The sequence below is a fragment of the Microcaecilia unicolor genome, chromosome 8 (genome assembly GCF_901765095.1).
Source record: "Microcaecilia unicolor chromosome 8, aMicUni1.1, whole genome shotgun sequence".
In the NCBI taxonomy this organism is placed as follows: Eukaryota; Metazoa; Chordata; class Amphibia; order Gymnophiona; family Siphonopidae; genus Microcaecilia; species Microcaecilia unicolor.
Genome location: NC_044038.1, coordinates 180,868,159 through 180,887,180, shown reverse-complemented (window position 1 = coordinate 180,887,180; position 19,022 = coordinate 180,868,159). Strand labels below are relative to the sequence as shown.

Sequence of the window (19,022 nt, the reverse complement as noted above, 5' to 3'; positions counted from 1 at the left end):
AAATAAATAAATAAATAAATTTCCTTTGCATCTTTATGCAGAGCGGAGGGACACAGAGGACCCCTTGTTCCTCCCCTTTCTACTGCTGCAAAGAGAAGCAGAGTGCACAGGTCATGTCATGAACAACTTACGACTTGGTCCATGAACCTTTATCGGTTTGTTGCTGACCAGCAAGTGGGAGCAGTTTTGGCAGACACAGTCCTTCCCGCTGAAGGTCACTTTGTCTCCAATGGGAAACGGCTTCCTGAAAACAAGAGAGACAATTATGCATATTCACGAAGGAAAGTCCTGACCAATCAGGAGAGGGCAGGTTACAAGCTAAAAAGATTCCTTACTTTCACCAGGGCTGCCAAAGGGGGGGGGGGCAAAATTCCCCAGGCCCAGCCTCCTAGGGAGGGCCCAGGCAGGACGTCAGGCCTTGCAAGCTTCTTCCTGCCTGTCTGCCCTGTTTCTTCCCAGTCTGTCCTCTCCTACTCCTTTGTGCCACCCAGGACCCGGATGATTGCATTAATGTGATATCACACCCACACACACGCACCCACTCACAAGGTACACACAGACACACACCACTCACACCTTCACACAGTGGTTTGAATATAACAGGATCACTGCATCTCTCCTTATAATTATCAATTAAAAAAAAAATTAAACTAGCTAGTGAAAGCGGAGACAAACACACTAAGGAATCCAGTGCATTTAGGCAGTGGCGTAGCGAGGGCTGCTGCCACCCGGGGCGGTTCGCCACTGCACCCCCCCCCCCCGGTGCAGCATGACACCCCCCCCTTGGCGCATCACCCAAGCCCCCCCTCGGCGCATCAACCCCCCCTCGATGCATCACCCAAGCCCCCCCCGAGTGCATTCTTGCCTGCCGTGTGCACGCTGCTGGGGGGGGGGGGGTGTCGGTTCCGCTGGTTCCCTGCTCCCTCTGTCCCGGAACAGGAAGTAACCCGTTCCGGGGCAGAGGGAGCAGGAAACCAGTGGAGCCGACACCCCCTCAGCTGCGTGCACCCGGGGCGGACCGCCCCCACCGCTCTGCCCTTGCTACGCCACTGCATTTAGGTAACTGCGTAGCTCCTGGAAGAGGAGCTGGTGACAGGATCACCAGCTTCCTTTAAGTTCTGTAGGCAATGTAGAGGACAGGGTTAGTGCAGGGGTCTTGAGGACAAACCTTCAGCCTTCTGCCCCCTCTCCTTAACTCAACCCCTTGAGATTCTGATAATTAAACTCAATCATGATTATCCGAACATTACCCTTCCGCCATATTTATACATACAAAGCAAATCTTCATATTTAAATGTGATAATGTGTGTGCAGTGAAGGCAGTTTCCAAAAGTCATGTAACCTAGTAAATGAGAACAGATAAAGAGACTTGTCTGGTCCTTTTCGTCTGCTCTTTGCTGATTGCACCCCTTGATGCCTTTGTTTAAGGTTGTAGCTGGCCACCCTGCCTGCAGGTAACAGAATATGCTGATGAATCCTAGGGTTTGTCTGGCCATCAGGGTCTATTGTTTTGCTTCAACCTTTGCTGGTCTTTGCCACTCCTCAGGAGCTGCCACCCTAGGCCACTGGGTAGTTTTGCCTAGTGGTTAAAAGCCAGCCCTGATAGTAAGTGATATCTGTATCCAGAGGAAGAAGAGAAGACTGTAGGGACAGTGGCCTGATCAGAAATTAAAAAAAAAAAAAACCCAAATAAAAATATATTGAGAGACAGAGGTGAAAAATCTCAGATAAATTGAAAGGTAATAAATAGAAATAAATCAAAACATAGAAAAGAAGATATATTTTTTTAAATCAACATTTTAGAGGAACAGGATTTTACAAGAACTTCTCATAATAAACTCATTTATAAGATAACTAATGTAGTTTGGGCCTCTGACAGATAAAAACTGTCACAATGGATCATTAATGAAAGAAAAGGAAAGCAAATCCTATTTCACTGAGCTGCTCAGTGTCCCTGATAGAAGAGAGTAAGAGAGACAATCATATCAATTTGCAAATGTGGTAGTGTAACATTGTGTTAGTCTTGAGTTTCAAACGTTGTGTATGTTGCTAAATATTTTTTTTTATTCTTTGCCAGGTTGGTGGGTAATAATTATTTGATTTTATTTATACCTATATGTATTGGATGATCACTGTTCCTTTATTTGTTCTATTTGATTTTTAGCCCTGCTTCTCCTCCCTACTTCCGGGGTATGGAACTGGGTAGACAAAGAGTCCAACAAAATCTCAACCCAGTAAGGAAAAGGGATTTCTTTCTGTAAACCTCCTAAGGGTTGGTCATCTTGAAAGGACCTGTACATTTATAACATCTTCAAAGAAACCCTTTAGGGCACCAGCAGATGTGCTAGCGCCCCCCCCCCCCCCTCCAAAACAGCAGGTGCACATAGGAGATCTCGGGCAATAGGGAGGGTTACAGAAATTTAGAGACTATTTTCTCCCCCAGTTTCTCTTTTCCTTTTGCAGTTGTGCTCTTGTGACTAGGGTATACCTGCTGTAACCAGACACTAGAGTGATGTGTTCGTTGGTCTTCTGTGGCCCAGGTGGAGTCATGAGCTGAAGACTTTATATCATTCACCAGCAATGGGACTCTCACATGGGTAAAGTATATAATCAGCACATTCTCATGGACACATTGTAACTCCGTGAATGAATGGCTGAATTGTCCCTGGATACATTGTTTAGTGCTGCCTCTTGCTTCTAGGAAACTCTTAGACCTCTTTGTTATTGTCAGACCTTGCCAGTTTGTCCTATCTTTCTGGTTTCTGATTGTTGATTTCCATCGCTTCTGCTCCTGCGGGGTCACCACAGCTGAAACGTTGCTCCTGGACCCCTCTGAATTTCATTTTATTAAACGCTTCTCCTGTGGGTGACAAGGTACACACAGCTGTTCTATCACAGGCCTGAAATATCAGCATGAACAGCTGCAGACTCTGCCATTACCGAAGGCCAACCCTGGCATTAGGTAACCTAGGCACCTAGTGTGGCAAAATATCAGGGGCAGCAATCTTTCCCACTCTCCCCCGTCCACAGTCCAGCTTTCCTCCATCCTCTGTCACCTCCCTCCCGCTCACAGTCTGACTTCTCTTTTTCCACTCCCCCATTCAGCAAGTCTCTTTTTCTCCCATTAGTGTACTTTCAAATTTGGGTTCACTTCTAAATGTTGCCGGCAGTGGCAGGCAAGTTGCACACTTGCCTGCAGCTGCCCCAGAAAAGTTCCCTATGAGAATTCCTGCCCTGCCAGAAACAGGAAGTTGTATCAGAGGTAAGGCTTTGGGAGGGGGGGTGCAGGTACATTGAGGGGAGAAGGGGGACTAATTGTGGGTGAGGGAAGAGGAGTGGAAGAAGAAATGCCAGACTGTGGGTGAAAGAGAGGGAAGAGGAAGAAGGGGGGGGGGGGGGGCTGGAGAGAAGGAATGATGCTGGACAGGAATTAGAGTGGAAAATTGAGATGATGGGGGGGGGGGGGGGCAGTTTTCAATTAACCACTTATCTGGTAAGTTGCTTTTGGAAATTGACTTCATTATGTATGTATAGAGATATTTTCACAAAACAAACTTTAAAATGTAAATGTATGATGCTCAATTATGCAATTTATTTTAGAGGATTGTTCTGGAAGGGCCTAGAGGCTTCAGAGTTAATTGGGGGGGTGGGAGGAGGCTGAAGGTTTCCCTGGAGTACCTAAAACCCATACACTGTATTAGACATTGTATTCTGTGTTATGGGATCCTGCAGGAACCCCTAGAGATCTGCATTAGATACAGTGGAAGATAATGTTTCCTGTGTTGTGGGATCCTGCAGGAATGTTGTCCCAGTTTTCTAAGTTCTATTTTACATAGTAGTGAAGAGTAATAAGAACCTGATGCCTCTTCCTAATGATGAGGGGGGACATGACGGCACCCCAGGATTTTGTAAACTGAACCCACCTACACATGCTGCAGACAAAGCACTTGGGGTGGTAGGTTCTGCCCAACGCAGAGATGACCTCGCCTGTGATAAAATTCCTGCAGCTGTCGCAGCGCGTCCCGTACAGCTGCTGGTAATCCTGAGTGCAGACGTACTCCCCATTCTTGAAGAAAAACCCCGACTTGGCCAGGTCACAGCCGCACACTTTAAGAAGAAAAAGTGATGAGAAGAGTCACTCAGCAAATTAAACAGCACAAAGAAAACAACATCTCCTGGGAGGTCCTGACCCACCCTTTCAAAGTCCCTGTGCGGTTATGGAGCACTTCAGCCTGACCCAGTCTGTGCCCGCCGGGTCTGAAATCAGTGATCCACGAACAGGCAAATGTTCAGAGCTTTCACACAGCACATCTGCCTCCTATTTAGATGTATTTATTTAGATTTGGCTGACCCTTTCTTCCTATGAAAGCAAACATTCCCTCTACAGTTTTCATTTCATCAGCCCTTGGTGCAGGACAAAGTTCACCCTGACATCCCCTGACCCTGTCCCTTCTATATAGTCAGGGTCTGCATAACCACTAGGCAGACCAAGCAGTTGCCTAGGGTGGCAGCTTCTAAGGGCAGGAAAGAGCATCTGCTACAAAATCTCAAAGAACCACCAGTGTGCAGGGAGGGTGAGCGATTTTCAGACAGTCTCTTTGCCCAAACAAATAGCTGTTGCAAATTGCCCTTAGTAGGGATAATTATAAAAAGCATTTTTTGTGTGTTTACATAAAGGTCAACTGTAAAATTGTGTAGCCAAACATGTGTACAGGTGGGGCACACAGTCAAGATCTTGTACACACACTGTGTGTAAGTGTGCCTGGGGACAGTTTTGGTGTAGCTGGTGCAGAGTTTCAACGTATACATATATTATATTTTATAAAAGAAGTATGTGCTTACATAGGGATGATTCCGTAATAAGACACCTTCATAATGCGGGTAGTGAGTGTCTTCTATATGGACAGGGCTGCCGAGACACAGCCGGGCCCAGGGCAGAACCGGACCACCATACGCCGCTGCTCCCTCCCTCTTACCTTTGTCTCTGCCTTCAAGGGGGGAGGGGCAGGCCCGGTTCAGGCAAGCCTCTTCCTGCCTGCCTGCTCCCACTGTCTGTCCTCTTCTGCTCCTGTCCATGCCAGGATTCAAGTCCCGGATGATTGCATTAAATTAACGCAATATCGTGCTAATGCAATCATCCGGGTCCTGGGTGGCACGCAGGACTGAATGCTTAGTCCAAGGCAAGGATCTGATTTCCTGTGATAAATGTATGCACATTGAAACCCTCATAAAAGAAGTACATGAACTAAGAGATGACTCAGAAGCATCTGTGCCAACCAGAAATTCATTCCAGAGATGCATGTTGAAACACTGGTGACCTCTAGCAAAGGGAAAGGAGATCTAATGGAGAAAGAGGACAGCTGGACACACATTACCAGATCCTACAATATCAACCCCCCCCCCCCCCAACTCCATCTTCTGTTGAAATGAAGAATCAGTTTGCAGCCCTGAATGTAGAAGAGCTGAAAACATCTCAAGAACAGGAGGAAACTACGATCAAAAATCCCAAAGCCGCTGGACTGGTAGCCAATAAGAAAAGAAAGGTAGTGGTGGTTGGTGATTCTTTTCTGAGGGGTACTGAAACGCCCATCTGCCAACAAGACATGATGTCTAGGGAGCTGTGTTGTCTGCCTGGTGCCAAGATTCGAAACGTAACGGAAAGTTTGTTGAGACTCATCAAGCCTACTGAACTCTATCCTATGCTGCTCATCCATGTTGACACAAATGATACTGCTAGGTATCCTACTGAACATGTCAAGCAGGATTTCATGGCCTTGGGTCAGAAGGTAATGCACCTAGGTGCAAAGGGAAGCTCACATATTGGAGCTGAATGTGTGGCAGCGTGGATGGTGCCAACGTGAGCGCTTTGGCTTCCTTGACCATGGGATGATTTTCCAAGAGTTACTGAGCGGTGATGGTGTTCATCTATCAAGGAACAGATGAAGTGTCTTCAATTACAGACTGGCTAAAGTACTACAGAGGGCTTTAAACTAAATTGACTGGGGATGGGTGAGAAAAGCCCTAAAGTCATTAATAACCCTCAGAAGGGCAAAACATCAAATACCTTTATAGAAAAGGGGGAAAAAAGAGTAAAATCTGGAGAGCCTTGTATACCAATACCCGTAGTATGGGAAACAAATTTCTAGATTTAGAGTCTGCAATGATATAAGCCAATTTGGACAGTGGTGGTCCAGAGATGTGGTTCACAGAGAACCATGACTGGGACATAGTTATACCTGGCTAGGACAGGATAGGAAAAAAGGGTGGAGGAGTGGCATTATATGTTAAGAATAATATTAAAGTGACAGAATTGCAGGACATATGGGGTAAGGAAGAAGCACTGTGGGTTAAACTGGTAAGAGGGCAAGGAAAATGTATTTACATTGGTGTAAAATATAGGTAACCTTCACAGTCAGAAGAAATGGACAGAGATTTAATTGAAGACAAAACCTAAGCGTTCCTTTGTAAAAGGGGCCCTAAAATATTTATACATGGATCTTTACAGAATAGCGCTTAGCGGCATGTGCACATAAATCCAAATTGTTACCAATTAGTGCTAATTGCTCGTTAGCGCCCAATTACTGGCACTGATTGGTTCACTGCCTATTTATTTCTACATGCATCTCAGAACAGCACATAAATTTCGGCACCATATATAGAATCTGAGGGTTAATGTTTAAACCTATGATGTTCAATTGTGTGTTTTACAGGATTGATTTTTTTTTTTTGGGGGGGGGGGGGTTCATAATTGTTGAATTGAATTACCCAAATCATTTCATGGTCCAGCTGATTCCTTCACAGCCTTTAGGTTTTTGATGTACAGCTACTGAGTCGACCCTTCTCCTCCTCCCAGGCAACCCTGCCTTCACAGCTCTCGGTTCCAATGACCTCAGTACTGGCCTATTTACTGGCTCTGGAGCTCATGGTTACACTCTTGCCGATTCAGGGACCACAATTAAAACAAAGCAGGGAAATAATATAATTTAGCCTCATTTATTTTCTCGGCTTGCGAGGGTTTCATCATTCTCCCTGGGCCCGTTAGTAAATCCCTCCGGTACCTGCTCTGAGCTTGAAGGCAGACGACTCAACTGTTTACAGTCTGACCCAGCACTTTACTCTTACCCAAAGAGCACATTCAGACGATGTATCCAAATCAGCTTAGTATCACATCCCGAGTAAAATCATTCTTTCAGTCCTTTTGGTTTTCATTGTATACCATTGATATACCACCTTTCACATAAAATCCAAGTGGTTTACCAATATAAGAATACATAAGGAAAAGAACATCATAAAATGACAGAAAGTACACCTACACCAAGATCTCACATAGGACATACACTCACTTCAAGAAAAGTTCTATGTCACTCTCCAGAGCCCTAATGGAGCTGCAAAAATGCTTTTGAAAAAGCCAGTGTTCACCTAAACGTTATTTGGAAATTTCTTCCAACAGGGAAAACAAGACTTTCATTTCATACAGGTTTCTAAAAGAAAAGAGGCCTGGAAGGGCAGCAAAAGAACCTTCCGGTTTCCTCCTCAACCTGAGGAATTAGTGTTTCTAGTTCTGAATTGCTGAAGCTCTAGAAGCTGTTTATTTATTTAAAACTTTCTATTCCACACTATCACATGATCCTCCTAAGGGTTGGCTGCCACTGCTTTTTCTTGTCCTTTGTAAATATCCTTTTTTTTGTTTTGGACCATTGGAGAATCCTGCTTCTGAAGCTGAATGCACTTTTCCCTACCAGCAGTACTTGACCATAGATCTCTTGCCTTAAACAGTGGGGGCCCTGGGAAGGGGGGGGGGGGGGGGAGGCTTGTGCTGTGATCACATTATAGAAGTATCTAGAGGCTGAACTTAGGTTTTCCATCTATAAAAAAGGTGCACTTAAAGTCTGCCTGGGAATAATCCTTTACATAACAAACTGCTGGAATCTGTAATAATATTCCTTATTGGATTCGACAAATCTCATCTTATTTTCTTTTTCGAAAGGCAGTTAAAACCTAACATAACATAAAAGTAGCCATACTGGGTCAGACCAATGGTCCATCTAGCCCAGTATCCTGTTTCCAACAGAAACCCAAATCGTGGCAACATTCCATGCTACAAATCCCAGAGCAAACAATTGCTTCCCCATGTCTGACTAAATAGCAGACTATTACTTTTCCATACCTTTTTTAAATCCAGATACGCTAACCGCCGTTACCACTTCCTCCGGCAAAGAGTTCTAGAGCTTAACTAGTAGTGAAACAATATTTCCTCCTGTTTTAAAAGTATTTCCATGTAACTTCCTTGAGTGTCCCCTAGTCTTTGTACTTTTCGAATGAGTTAAAAAAATCGATTTACTTATACTAGTTCTACACCCCTCATCCGTCTTTTCCAAGCTGAAGAGCCCTAACCTCTTTAGCCTTTCCTCATATGAGAGGAGTTCCATCTTCTTTATAATTTTGGTCACTCTTCTTTGAATCTTTTCTAATTCCGACCAGAACTGAATGCAGTACTCAAGCTGCAGTTGCATCATGGAGCGATACAGAGGCATTATAGTATTTTCGGTCTTATTCACCATCCTAGCATCCTGTTTGCTTTATTCACTGCCACAGAGCAAATTTCAGCATATTATTTGAAATCAACAGTTGTAAATCTAATTCCCTCGAATGTGAAAGTCTTGCATCCCTAGGGATAAAGGCAAAATATAAAATGCATAATAGACTGGAATCAGGGGGCCTAGATGTCACTGCTGTAATTGGACTTCCTCCTTGTAGGGGCTGTGAACACTGTATCTACATCAACCCAACGGAATCAAAGATCTGACCTGGGAGATCCCCTGGCAGTGCAAAATACTGGCTCAGCAATTTTGTTTCTTGTAAGTGTCAAGTTCAGTTATGTAGAAAAAAAATGTTCATTCTGGTAATTTAATTCGGGAAATGCATGCTCAGAGCAGGTCCTGTGAAAGGAAAACTGAGAGATCAATCACAGGAGTGTGAAGAAAGTAAATTGGAACGTGTCTGTGTTTGTACCCTGAGACACTGTTCTTTCTGTGTCCTCTCCTGTTACAGATCTCGGATATCTGTTATTTTCCCACACATACCACAGGAAAAAAAATTCACATAAACCTCACTGCACACAACTGTGACCAGACCAAGTGTCATGATGAGTTTCCACTTCAGCTATCCTGCTCTTCTGGTTGCCCCTAGCAACCCTCTGCTTATCAGAGATACCCTGTCCATCCATGAAGACGTAACTTCATATTTCCTTTTTAAAACTTTCCGAGGCAATGATATCCACAGTCTTGCCAGGAGTAGGTTATTCAGTGGAACCACCTGTAGTGACAAGATCTTTCTCAATACTGTGCATCTCCATGTCAACTTTCCGATTTTGAATCACAGCTACTTCCCCAGGTTAGAACTGGATCATCAGCAGAACATAAGTGGTTCTGCTGTAAGCCTTGTGCTCCTCTAGAGTCAGGAGGTGGGTAAATGGAGATTCCCAAAGGCAGAATCCCATGATTTATCAGGAAATTCTGCTTTCTGCCACTGGTAGAGTCCATTCCTGTGGGTGTCATCCACAACTGACTCTGTCAAAGACTTTTGCAGGCTGTTACCCAGTTTTGCTTGTCACCAACACTGCAGCTGTGACAGAATTCTTTGAAATTTCTTCCAGGAGGGGGGGGGGGGGGGGTGCAGCTATGTCTGCTGCATTCTGTCTTGGGTGCATGAAAAGGCAGCCATGGTAACAGATCATCCCAGCAATTCCTCATTAAAAGAGCCACAGAAGATCGAGCAGGTTACTCTGCCGCTAGTCGTACTGAGGATCTCAAATGCAACAACACTTTGTACACATCCATGTAAGCTGATGGTGAGAAATCTGACAGTAGCAATCTACATTAATCAGGATACAATTATGCAGAATCAAAACCTGTCATCAACTGGGACATTTCTGACCCCTCTAATGAGAAGCCTGAAGTTAGAAATCCAGACGTGGTAAAAGAAAAAAAAAAAACCACAGACACAAGAACAGCATTATTAACAGAATTGCCAGTGCCAAGTGATACTTCTGTACTACACTGATTGTACTACATAGATTGGGTGGCAACGCCGGTATTTGGAGAATAAAACCGGAGCAGGGCGGATTTCTATGGTCTACGCCCTGATCGTGACTGAATAGATATGGATGGGCTGGAGTGTAAATTTTAAGGGGCTTTGACGTTAGCGTCAGAACTTTTAGAACAGGAACAGTGCTGGGCAGACCTCTACGGTCTGTGCCCTGAGAAAGGCAGGGACAAATCAAACTGGAGTATACATATAAAGTATCACCAGGTAAAATGAGTTTATCTTGTTGGGCAGACTGGATGGACCGTTCAGGTCTTTATCTACTGTCATTTGCTATGTTACTATACATGTGGAGAGAGAGAAAATCCTTGAATATCAACAAATGCATCAGAGACCAAGGACGCAGAAAGGTGGATGCCACCAGCCTGGGATATTACACCTTTGGAAAAATGAAGTGTTGAGGTGAGAGTCAGTAGTAAATCCCGGACACTGAGATCATAGTCCACATCCCCTGGTTTAGGAATGAGGTTCATTCCTGTCATGAAATGTGCAAAGCCAACACTATTCCCCCCCCCCCCCCCCCCCCCCCCACTATCCACCTCCAGCAACACAACTGGTGCTGCAAGATAACTGAATTCATGTGCAGGAAACAGATAAAAACTGAAAAAAAAAAAACAATTTAAAAGGCTCAGATCATAAAAATGTATAAAAGTGTTCACAGTATTCTGTAAAATTGTTTTTAAAAGAAGGTGACCTACAGATTAGAAAAATGGACTATGAATCTGGAACTACGGGTTAAAATTCTGTTTCTGCCACTGAAATTTGTTACAATCTTTGGTCGTCATTCTCTGATTTCACCTCGGGTACCCACTTAAGACTGTAAGCTCTGTGGGGAAGGGACTCATTGTGCCTGGATGTACAGGCACTTCATACATGTTGAAATAATACAAAAATTCATCAGAAATTGGGAAAATATGAAAAACAGAACAAGCTGATAAAACACAAGCTGTTGTTATAACATCTGCGCTATGGAGAGAGGCTCAATTTAGAAGGTAAGAGAGGAATGCGAAGCTCCATTTATCAGCCCTTATAATTATACAGTGAAGGCTGGGGCAAGTGATAAAAGGAAAATGCCATTGCCAAGTGCCTGAAACTGCCCAGGAAATGTAATAAAAGGAAGGTGGAAAAGGGCTGAGAGCAGGACGTATCATGACTGATTCCTCTCAGTATAGAGAAAGCAGGGACTGGGACTTGGATTTATAGATCCCATTTGCTGGGCTTGTACTCTACAGTAACAGACAAACAGATATAGAAGTAGTCCTCAGTGTCCATTCTGCTTCATTCCCTGTACCAGAATGCAATTTGCCCTCAGTTACCACTGACAAAAGACATTCAATTGTAGGGAATTAAGCCGCTCCCAGAAAAAAGGAACTCTATTGTTTAATCCTACCAAAATAATCTAATTACTGAAATAATTTAAGCAGCTGTTAGGATAAACAAGATCATTAGGCGAACAACATTTTCTTTTGATGTTTGTTCTCTGCCGCAGGTGCGAGGCTGTGTTTAAGGCTCCTTCTGACACACAGGTTGCAACAGCCATGGATCAGAGATCAGAAGGGGGGGGGGGGCATTCGCTTAATCCAAATCCAAAAGAAAATAAGACTATCAGAGAAGCTCGTTGGGTGACGCTACGTACATTATTTATAGGGTGAGAGAAAGCCTGTGTTCAGGTAGTTTATTTGATAAAGGCACCACAGAGGTCTCTGCACCTTTAGAAAATAAGTATTCAACGCCAGCTCCAATAACACACCGATGCCAACGCAAATGTATACATTTACCTCCTAATTCTATAACTTGTGGGCTCAAATTTTTGATTTGCATATGGCGATATGAAAATTGTAGAGTGTCAGTTCTGCACATAGCTTAATTAGCTCTTGGGAAATCAGCATCCAGGGGTGCTCCTCTTCCTCTGATGCTCTGATTCTCCTCCCCCCAATCTTCTCCCTCATGTGTGCTGCCAGTTCATTTCCCAGCCAAGCGACATGTGTGTGAGTTTGGCATGAACAGTGAAAGTGAGCAATGCCCTGATGCCGGACCCCACTGATGCTCTTTTCCAGCCTGCTGCTTTCTGTCTGTTTCCTGGAGTGAGACTGGAAGTTGCACAGCTTTCACAAGTCCTGAACAAGCAATCCTTGGACATGCACCATAGGTCTGTGGATTAAACAATCAGCTCTTCTTTGAAACCTTGCTGGAGCTCCTGTTTGATCAGGAAGTGTGAGAATCTACTCCCTGATCCCAGGAAACAGCTCTGCACCCAGGGGCAGATGTTTAAAGGTGCTGACTAATATGCACATTGTTCTGTGTGAGACACAGCTGGGGGGGGGGGGGGGGTGCAGCCCTAACATTTACTGTGTTGCTTACAGGAATACTTTTTAATTTGTTTTTAATTATGGAAGTAATATTATTAAGAGTGCATGCTCTTTCAGAAAGAGTGCCCCCCCCCTTTGCAAACAGTGCACGGTATTAATGACATGAAGAAAACTACAATTTCAGGCTTTTTCTGTCATTTCAGAAAACAAAAACCTAACATGCAACAGCATGGGAAATGTCTTTTCAAACAAGTGCACGTCCCTAGTGCAGGCCAGGTCTGGGTGAATCTCTTCATAAAGGCGGTTAATAAATCCCAATAAATAAATAATACCGACTAGTCCATCTGCTCCTGGTCCACTGCTCATGTTTATTGTGCTATTTCACAGTGAGCTATAAGAAGGGTGGGACCAATATGCAAAGTGAATTAAACAGCTGCAGAGGGCTCCTGGCCAGTTAATTCACTTGTCCGGGGCTAAAAGAGAATATTCAGAGGTAACGTAACCAGATAGTGCCACTGAAAATGCCCGGTTAGTTTCCAAGATGAAACCGGCTATTTTGTGGACACTCTGGGGGTGGAGTCAGCATTTAACCAGTTAAGCGCCATATTCAGCACTTAACTGGCTAAGATACCACACAAGTCACAGTCTTGTCTTTAAGCAGTCCTTCTTAGCTAGTTAAGGGGCCCTTTTACAAAGGCACGGTAGGTTCTACATATGTGCAGCGCATGCCAAAATGAGACTACCTCCAGGCTAGCATGCCCCTCCCCCAGTGGTAATTTTGGATTTGGCGTGTGCCCATACTTCGGGCAAATTAATTTTTTATTTCCTACTGCACGTGGTGTTTCCAGTGTTAATCAACAGTTGGCATGTGCCAACCAGACAACGCATGTGTAGCGCCTGAGCCCTTACCACTAGATCAGTGGGTGGCATTAAGGGCTCAGGCTGTAAATTGGCGTGCCCTGGTTTTAATTTTACTGCAGATCCTTTTCCTGGCCCATTGAAAAGAACACCCTTTTCCCCAGACACGGTAAAAACTGGCCCAGCGCACACCCAAAACACGTGCCCATACTACCGCAGGCCACTTTTTGTTGCAGCTTAGTAAAAGGACCCCTAAATATTGAATATCACATTTAACCAACTAAATTTAAGCTGGCAGATGCTCAATGCTGGAGCCTGGTACGGCCCAGCATTGAATAACTGGGCATGAATCCATCGGTGGTCAGCAAACAACTGAGTGCTGTTGACCGAATATTTGCCCCGATAAATCAGACTTAGAGAAGTGGACCAAGGATGATCAATAGATGCCACAACTTTCCAGAAGGCTTTGCACATATTATTTATTTATTTATGCATTTGTATCCCACATTTTCCAACCTGGTGGTAAGTTCAATGTGGCTTACAGTAAATCAGACAAACAAGTTTCTAGATGTTTGAGATTGATGCAAGCCTGGTTCGGTTTGTTCGGTGATCATGGTTGTGGTGTGATAGCCGAGATCTCCTTGGTTATGCGGTTTCATCAGAAAGAAATTTCCTAAATACACGGGCTTTGAGATGTTTTCAGAATGAAAAATAATTTTTCTTGGATTTTAATTCTTTCGGTACAGAGTTCCAAGTTTTGGTGCAGACGCATGTGATACTGGTTGTAAGTGTAGATTTGTATTTTAGACCTTGGCAGTTAGGATAGTTGGGATATATTACAGAATCAGCTTTTGGGTAAACACTGTGTCAGCTGGATCTTGGATTTATTTAGTAAGTGATGGCAGATAAAGACCTGAACGGTCCATCCAGTCTACCCAACAGTGACATTCATTATCAATTCTAGGTTATTATATGCTTGATCATGATCTTTCTTCGGTGTTTCTGGAACATAGACCATAGAACCTTGCCCAACTCTGTCTTATGTTCCAACTGCTGGAGTTCTATATATCACAAAAACAATACAAGAGATACTTTTTATAAAGTATGAACTAGCCAGAATTCTTTTATGCTAAAGAGGCGTAAGGAGGAAAAAGCCTCAAGAAGCTCCCAGCATGATACAGCTATGGGAGCAGGACTGCTTCATCGTTGGCTAAAAACTTCCTCTATAAAACGTTATTATGCCTCTCAAAATTTAGCAAAAATATATCAAAACAGAATTCAGCCTTTGTCAGATCAATAACACTTGCTCAATAGTATGAACAGAAAGAGTTCAGTGCAGCAGCAATTAGCAAAAACTTAGCTAATTTTTTGCTTCCTCTTTCAGTGCTTCCTTTTCCACAATCACGACCCTGACCTATGATGGGCCAGCATTTCCTTAGCCTGCTTCAGGGTCTGGTGGCCAGTGCTCTCCACAAGTGATTTATCAGGAAATTCTGCTTTCTGCCACTGGTAGAGTCCATTCCTGTGGGTGTCATCTGGGCACAACTGACTCTGTCAAAGACTTTTGCAGGCTGTTACCCAATTTTCCTTGTCACCAACACTGCAGCTGTGACAGAATTCTTTGAAATTTCTTCCAGGAGGGGGGGGGGGGGGGGGTGCAGCCATGTCTGCTGCATTCTGTCTTGGGTGCATGAAAAGGCAGCCATGGTAACAGATCATCCCAGCAATTCCTCAGTAAAAGAGCCACAGAAGATTGAGCTGGTTACTCTGCCGCTAGTCGTACTGAGGATCTCGAATGCAACAACGCTTTGTACAGTCCTGCTTCCATAGCTATATCAGGCTGGGAGCTTCTTGAGCCTTTTTCCTCCTTACGCCTCTTTAGCAGAAAAGAATTCTGGCTAGTTCAGACTTTACAAAAAGTATCTCTTATATTGTTTATGTGATATATAGATTAAATTGAAGAGATCACCCCCCTGTGTTGGGCTTTAGTCCAACTGCTGGAGTTGCTATTAAAGCTCACTCCAGCCTATCTGAATCCGTCACGTCATTTGCGGCACACAGACCGTAAAAGTCTGCCCGACACTGCCCACTCCAGACCATCCTAAATCGGATTGCTATATGCAAACTCTGACCTTACAAGCCAGCCCAGCACCGGCCTCAGTTGATGCAGCCAGGGCTGTCATCTAAACACCACTTGACATGCAAACACATATGTAGCCTTTTAAGTTTTGTTTTTTATACCATTCATTTCCTAATTAGAGATCCTCTGTGTTCATCCCACGCCTTTTTGAATACCATAATGGGAAAGACTTTGACGAACAAGATGCAACTTGGTTGTTGGGTTTGTTTGGTGAAAGATGTGTGAACTGCCATGTGATGCAGCTTCTTCTCAGTTACCTGAGGCTCTGCTTTCCTATAGCATGTTGACACATCGCTACACATTCAAAGCAGGGGCGTAGCCAGACTTCGGCGGGAGGGGGGTCCAGAACCCCAAGGTGAGGGGGCACATTTTAGCCCCCCCTGGCACTGCAGCCCCCCCCACCACCAAGTTTCCCCCACTGCCGCTGTCGCCGCCTACCTTTGCAGGACGTCAGAAACAGTCAGAACGAAGCCTTGCGCAGGAAGAAGAGGACCTCGGCTGGCGGGGGTTGGGGTCCCCCACCAGCAAACGTAGGCGACGGCGGGTTGGCAGCGGGAGGGGGGTCGAGAGGGTCATCGGCAGGGGGGTCCAGGCCCCTGTGGCCCCACGTGGCTACGCCACTGATTCAAAGGGACTAATACAGTAACCACAATACTGGGCTATAAGCTGAAAGGAAAGCCAGTGTCTTACCTTGGCAGGTGAAACATTTAATGTGGAAGTGGTTGGTTTGGACTCGCACAACCTCCCCTTTACAGGTGTCTCCACAGCGATAGCACTGGATGGTCCTGGAGCCCCCCTGGGCACTGTACTGGTTCTGCTGATAGGGAACTGCTGGGAAGGAGAGACAGACAGACAGACAGACAGACAGACAGAATCATTATTGGCAGGGAAGTTTCTACATGGTTGGTTATGGGAAAGGATCACATCAAACCTAATTACTAATAACTGAGGTTTAACAGTAAAATTACATATCTTAACATTGATAACTTCCTCCTAAGACCATTATTTTACAAACATTCCTACATGCAAACAGCGACATTCACAGAAGTATGCTGTCTGCACATGTAAATATGATTTCAAAAAGCTGATATTTACACGTAGAAATCCATACCACACAGACATTTCAAGGGGGCGTGGTCTGCGTGTGACATGGGCAGAACTAGAATCTACACTTGTATTCCTCATTTTCCAAAAGGAGTACATGTTCTTGGGAAAACTTTCTATGGCAGTTTTACACCATGCACCATGTGCCTGTATTTCAGTTTTGTACTGTGTTTTCTGCAACAAAAAATCTTTACGAAAGTATATTTTTTATGTGATGTTAAGATTCAAATCCTAGGCATGTAAAGGATGTCTGAATCTGAAGACATGTCCCCCCTCCCCCCTGTTTACTAAGCCGTGCTAGCAGCTTCCATGCGGCAATACCGACACAGCCCGTTCAAAGTGAATGGGCTATGTCAGCATTAGTACACGGCAGTCACTAGCGTGGTTTAGTAAACGGGGGGGGGGGGGGGGGGGGGAGAGGGGGAAATAGTTTTGCAATTTAATTTAACTTCAGCATTTAGATTCTGCATTACCTTTCAGCTCAAGGTGGATTAAAAATATAAACAAACATTACATTATGCTTCAATTGCAACTTTAAAGATACATACATATCCCATTAATTCACAGAAACTAACAGGTATTTTTTAGAAAGCCAAGTTTTCAAATGCTGTCTAAACATTCAACAGGAAAAGATCGTTCTAAGCTGATTCGAAAGAGAATTCCACAAGGCAGGTCCATATCCTAAGATGATTTATATCCTATGATGATTTTACATTTTGTATTGTGCAAGGACTTGGCAAAGCTAACTGAATTTCAGTCTGTGATCTTAAACATCACCCTGGGACATAAACATTCACAAAATGGCACACATAACCTGGTGCAACTCCATATAATACCTTAAAACTTTATACTCTATTCTCACTTTTAAAGTAGAGAGGTGTGGTAGCCGTGTTAGTCCACTCTTAAAGGTAATCAATAGAAATCAAACAAAATTAAAACATGGAAAAGAAAATAAGATGATACCTTTTTTATTGGACATAACTTAATACATTTCTTGATTAGCTTTCGAAGGTTGCCCTTCTTCGTCAGATCGGAAAGCTAATCAAGAAATGTATAAGTTATGTCCAATAAAAAAGGTATCATCTTATTTTCTTTTCCATGTTTTATTTTGTTTGTTTTCTATTGATCACTTTTAAAGGTAACCAATGTTTTTTAAAACTCTATATGGAGTGATGTGCTCAGAATAAGTCCTTCCCCAAATTAATTTCACTGCCACATTTTGCAAAACTTGGAGCTTACGGATTTGCCTATCAGGTAAACCCAGTAACATAACATTCACATAATCCAGGTGTGATAAAATTAATGCCTGCGTAATCAATTTCAAATATTATGCCTCTAAAAATTTGTAGATCCATCTAATTAACCTTATATTATAAAATACTTTTCACACCATCATATTAACATGAGATTCCATAGACAGTTTAGCATCAATTATCCCTCATAATATTTTTATTTCTGGGGATATAGAGACAGTCGCACCAGTTAAATAGTTGCTTGATATAACTCAGCATATTGTCCAGATTTATCTTCAGTGCATTTTTATCCATCCAATATTTCACATTCTTAAAATCTTAATTTATAAAAAAGAGCGTCTTTTGCTATGAATCCTTAATTAGGAATACTAACATAATATCATCCACATAAATAAAATGCATAATACCCAGTCTTCAGCTGGTAGGGCTTGAGGATCCCCGCCAGGTCAAGTATTAAATTAAACAGAGACTCACAGAAGGGACAGAAATTTTTGGGGTATGTTCTTAAGTTTATTTCATGCCATGCAATATGTGCTACCAGAAACATACATGCACCCTGTGTAACATGTAACTGATAGAGAAAGAGAGACTGGAAGGACAGACATGCCAGTATATGAACTTCATTCCAGGCAGCTAAATGCCTTCATTATCGAATCTAATCCTCAGTTATTGATGTGGAATGAACCTGTTATTCTAATGGCAAAGTGTAAAAGGATTCCACTGGGTTAATCCATCCTGAAACAGCTGTTGGAATGTCCTGCAGCAGGCGTTTATAGCCTGGATCCGGTTGGTTTTCAGCCAAAGTCTACACAAGTCCAGCAGCACAGAACAGAGTCTTCCGGAGAAGATCTCCCAGAGTGTGCAGTTAGGGTCCTATTTACAAAGCATTCTTCCCAAAGACACAAAATTGGAGAAAATCTTTAGAAAATAGGACCTTCCCTCCCCCCCCCCCCACCTCTCTCCACCTTCCAAAGCTGTGTCTGCAGAAGAGCCTTCTGAAATTTCAGCAGGCAGCTCCACAGCCACATGTCTAGTTCCACTGCAGTTACCACTGGTGGGTGCTGATAGCAGTGGCATAGGAAGGGGCCCCACCCACATTGAGCCACCCTTACTATGGCTGGTGGGGATCTCTAAGCCCCACCAGCTAAAGAGTCCTCCTGGCCAGAACATTTTGAAGCTGGGTAGCTGATGGCAGAATTCCCCTTCCTGCACATGTGTGAAAACTGAACATGTATGAGGGAGCCTGTGGGGGTG

At 43.8% G+C, this 19,022-nt stretch overlaps 1 protein-coding gene across 1 annotated transcript in view; it reads right to left on the bottom strand.

The window, feature by feature from the left end:
• The window catches only part of ABLIM3 (actin binding LIM protein family member 3), a 67,699-nt gene extending 48,903 nt beyond the window's left edge, over nucleotides 1–18,796 (bottom strand). The window contains exons 1-4 of the mRNA XM_030213433.1: nucleotides 18,724–18,796; nucleotides 16,102–16,242; nucleotides 3,924–4,107; nucleotides 132–244 (exon numbers count right to left, since the gene is read on the bottom strand). Coding sequence (XP_030069293.1) covers nucleotides 132–244; nucleotides 3,924–4,107; nucleotides 16,102–16,242; nucleotides 18,724–18,796 — 511 coding nt within the window. The remainder of the gene's footprint in view (nucleotides 1–131; nucleotides 245–3,923; nucleotides 4,108–16,101; nucleotides 16,243–18,723) is intronic.
• Between the last annotated feature and the right edge of the window lie 226 nt (nucleotides 18,797–19,022).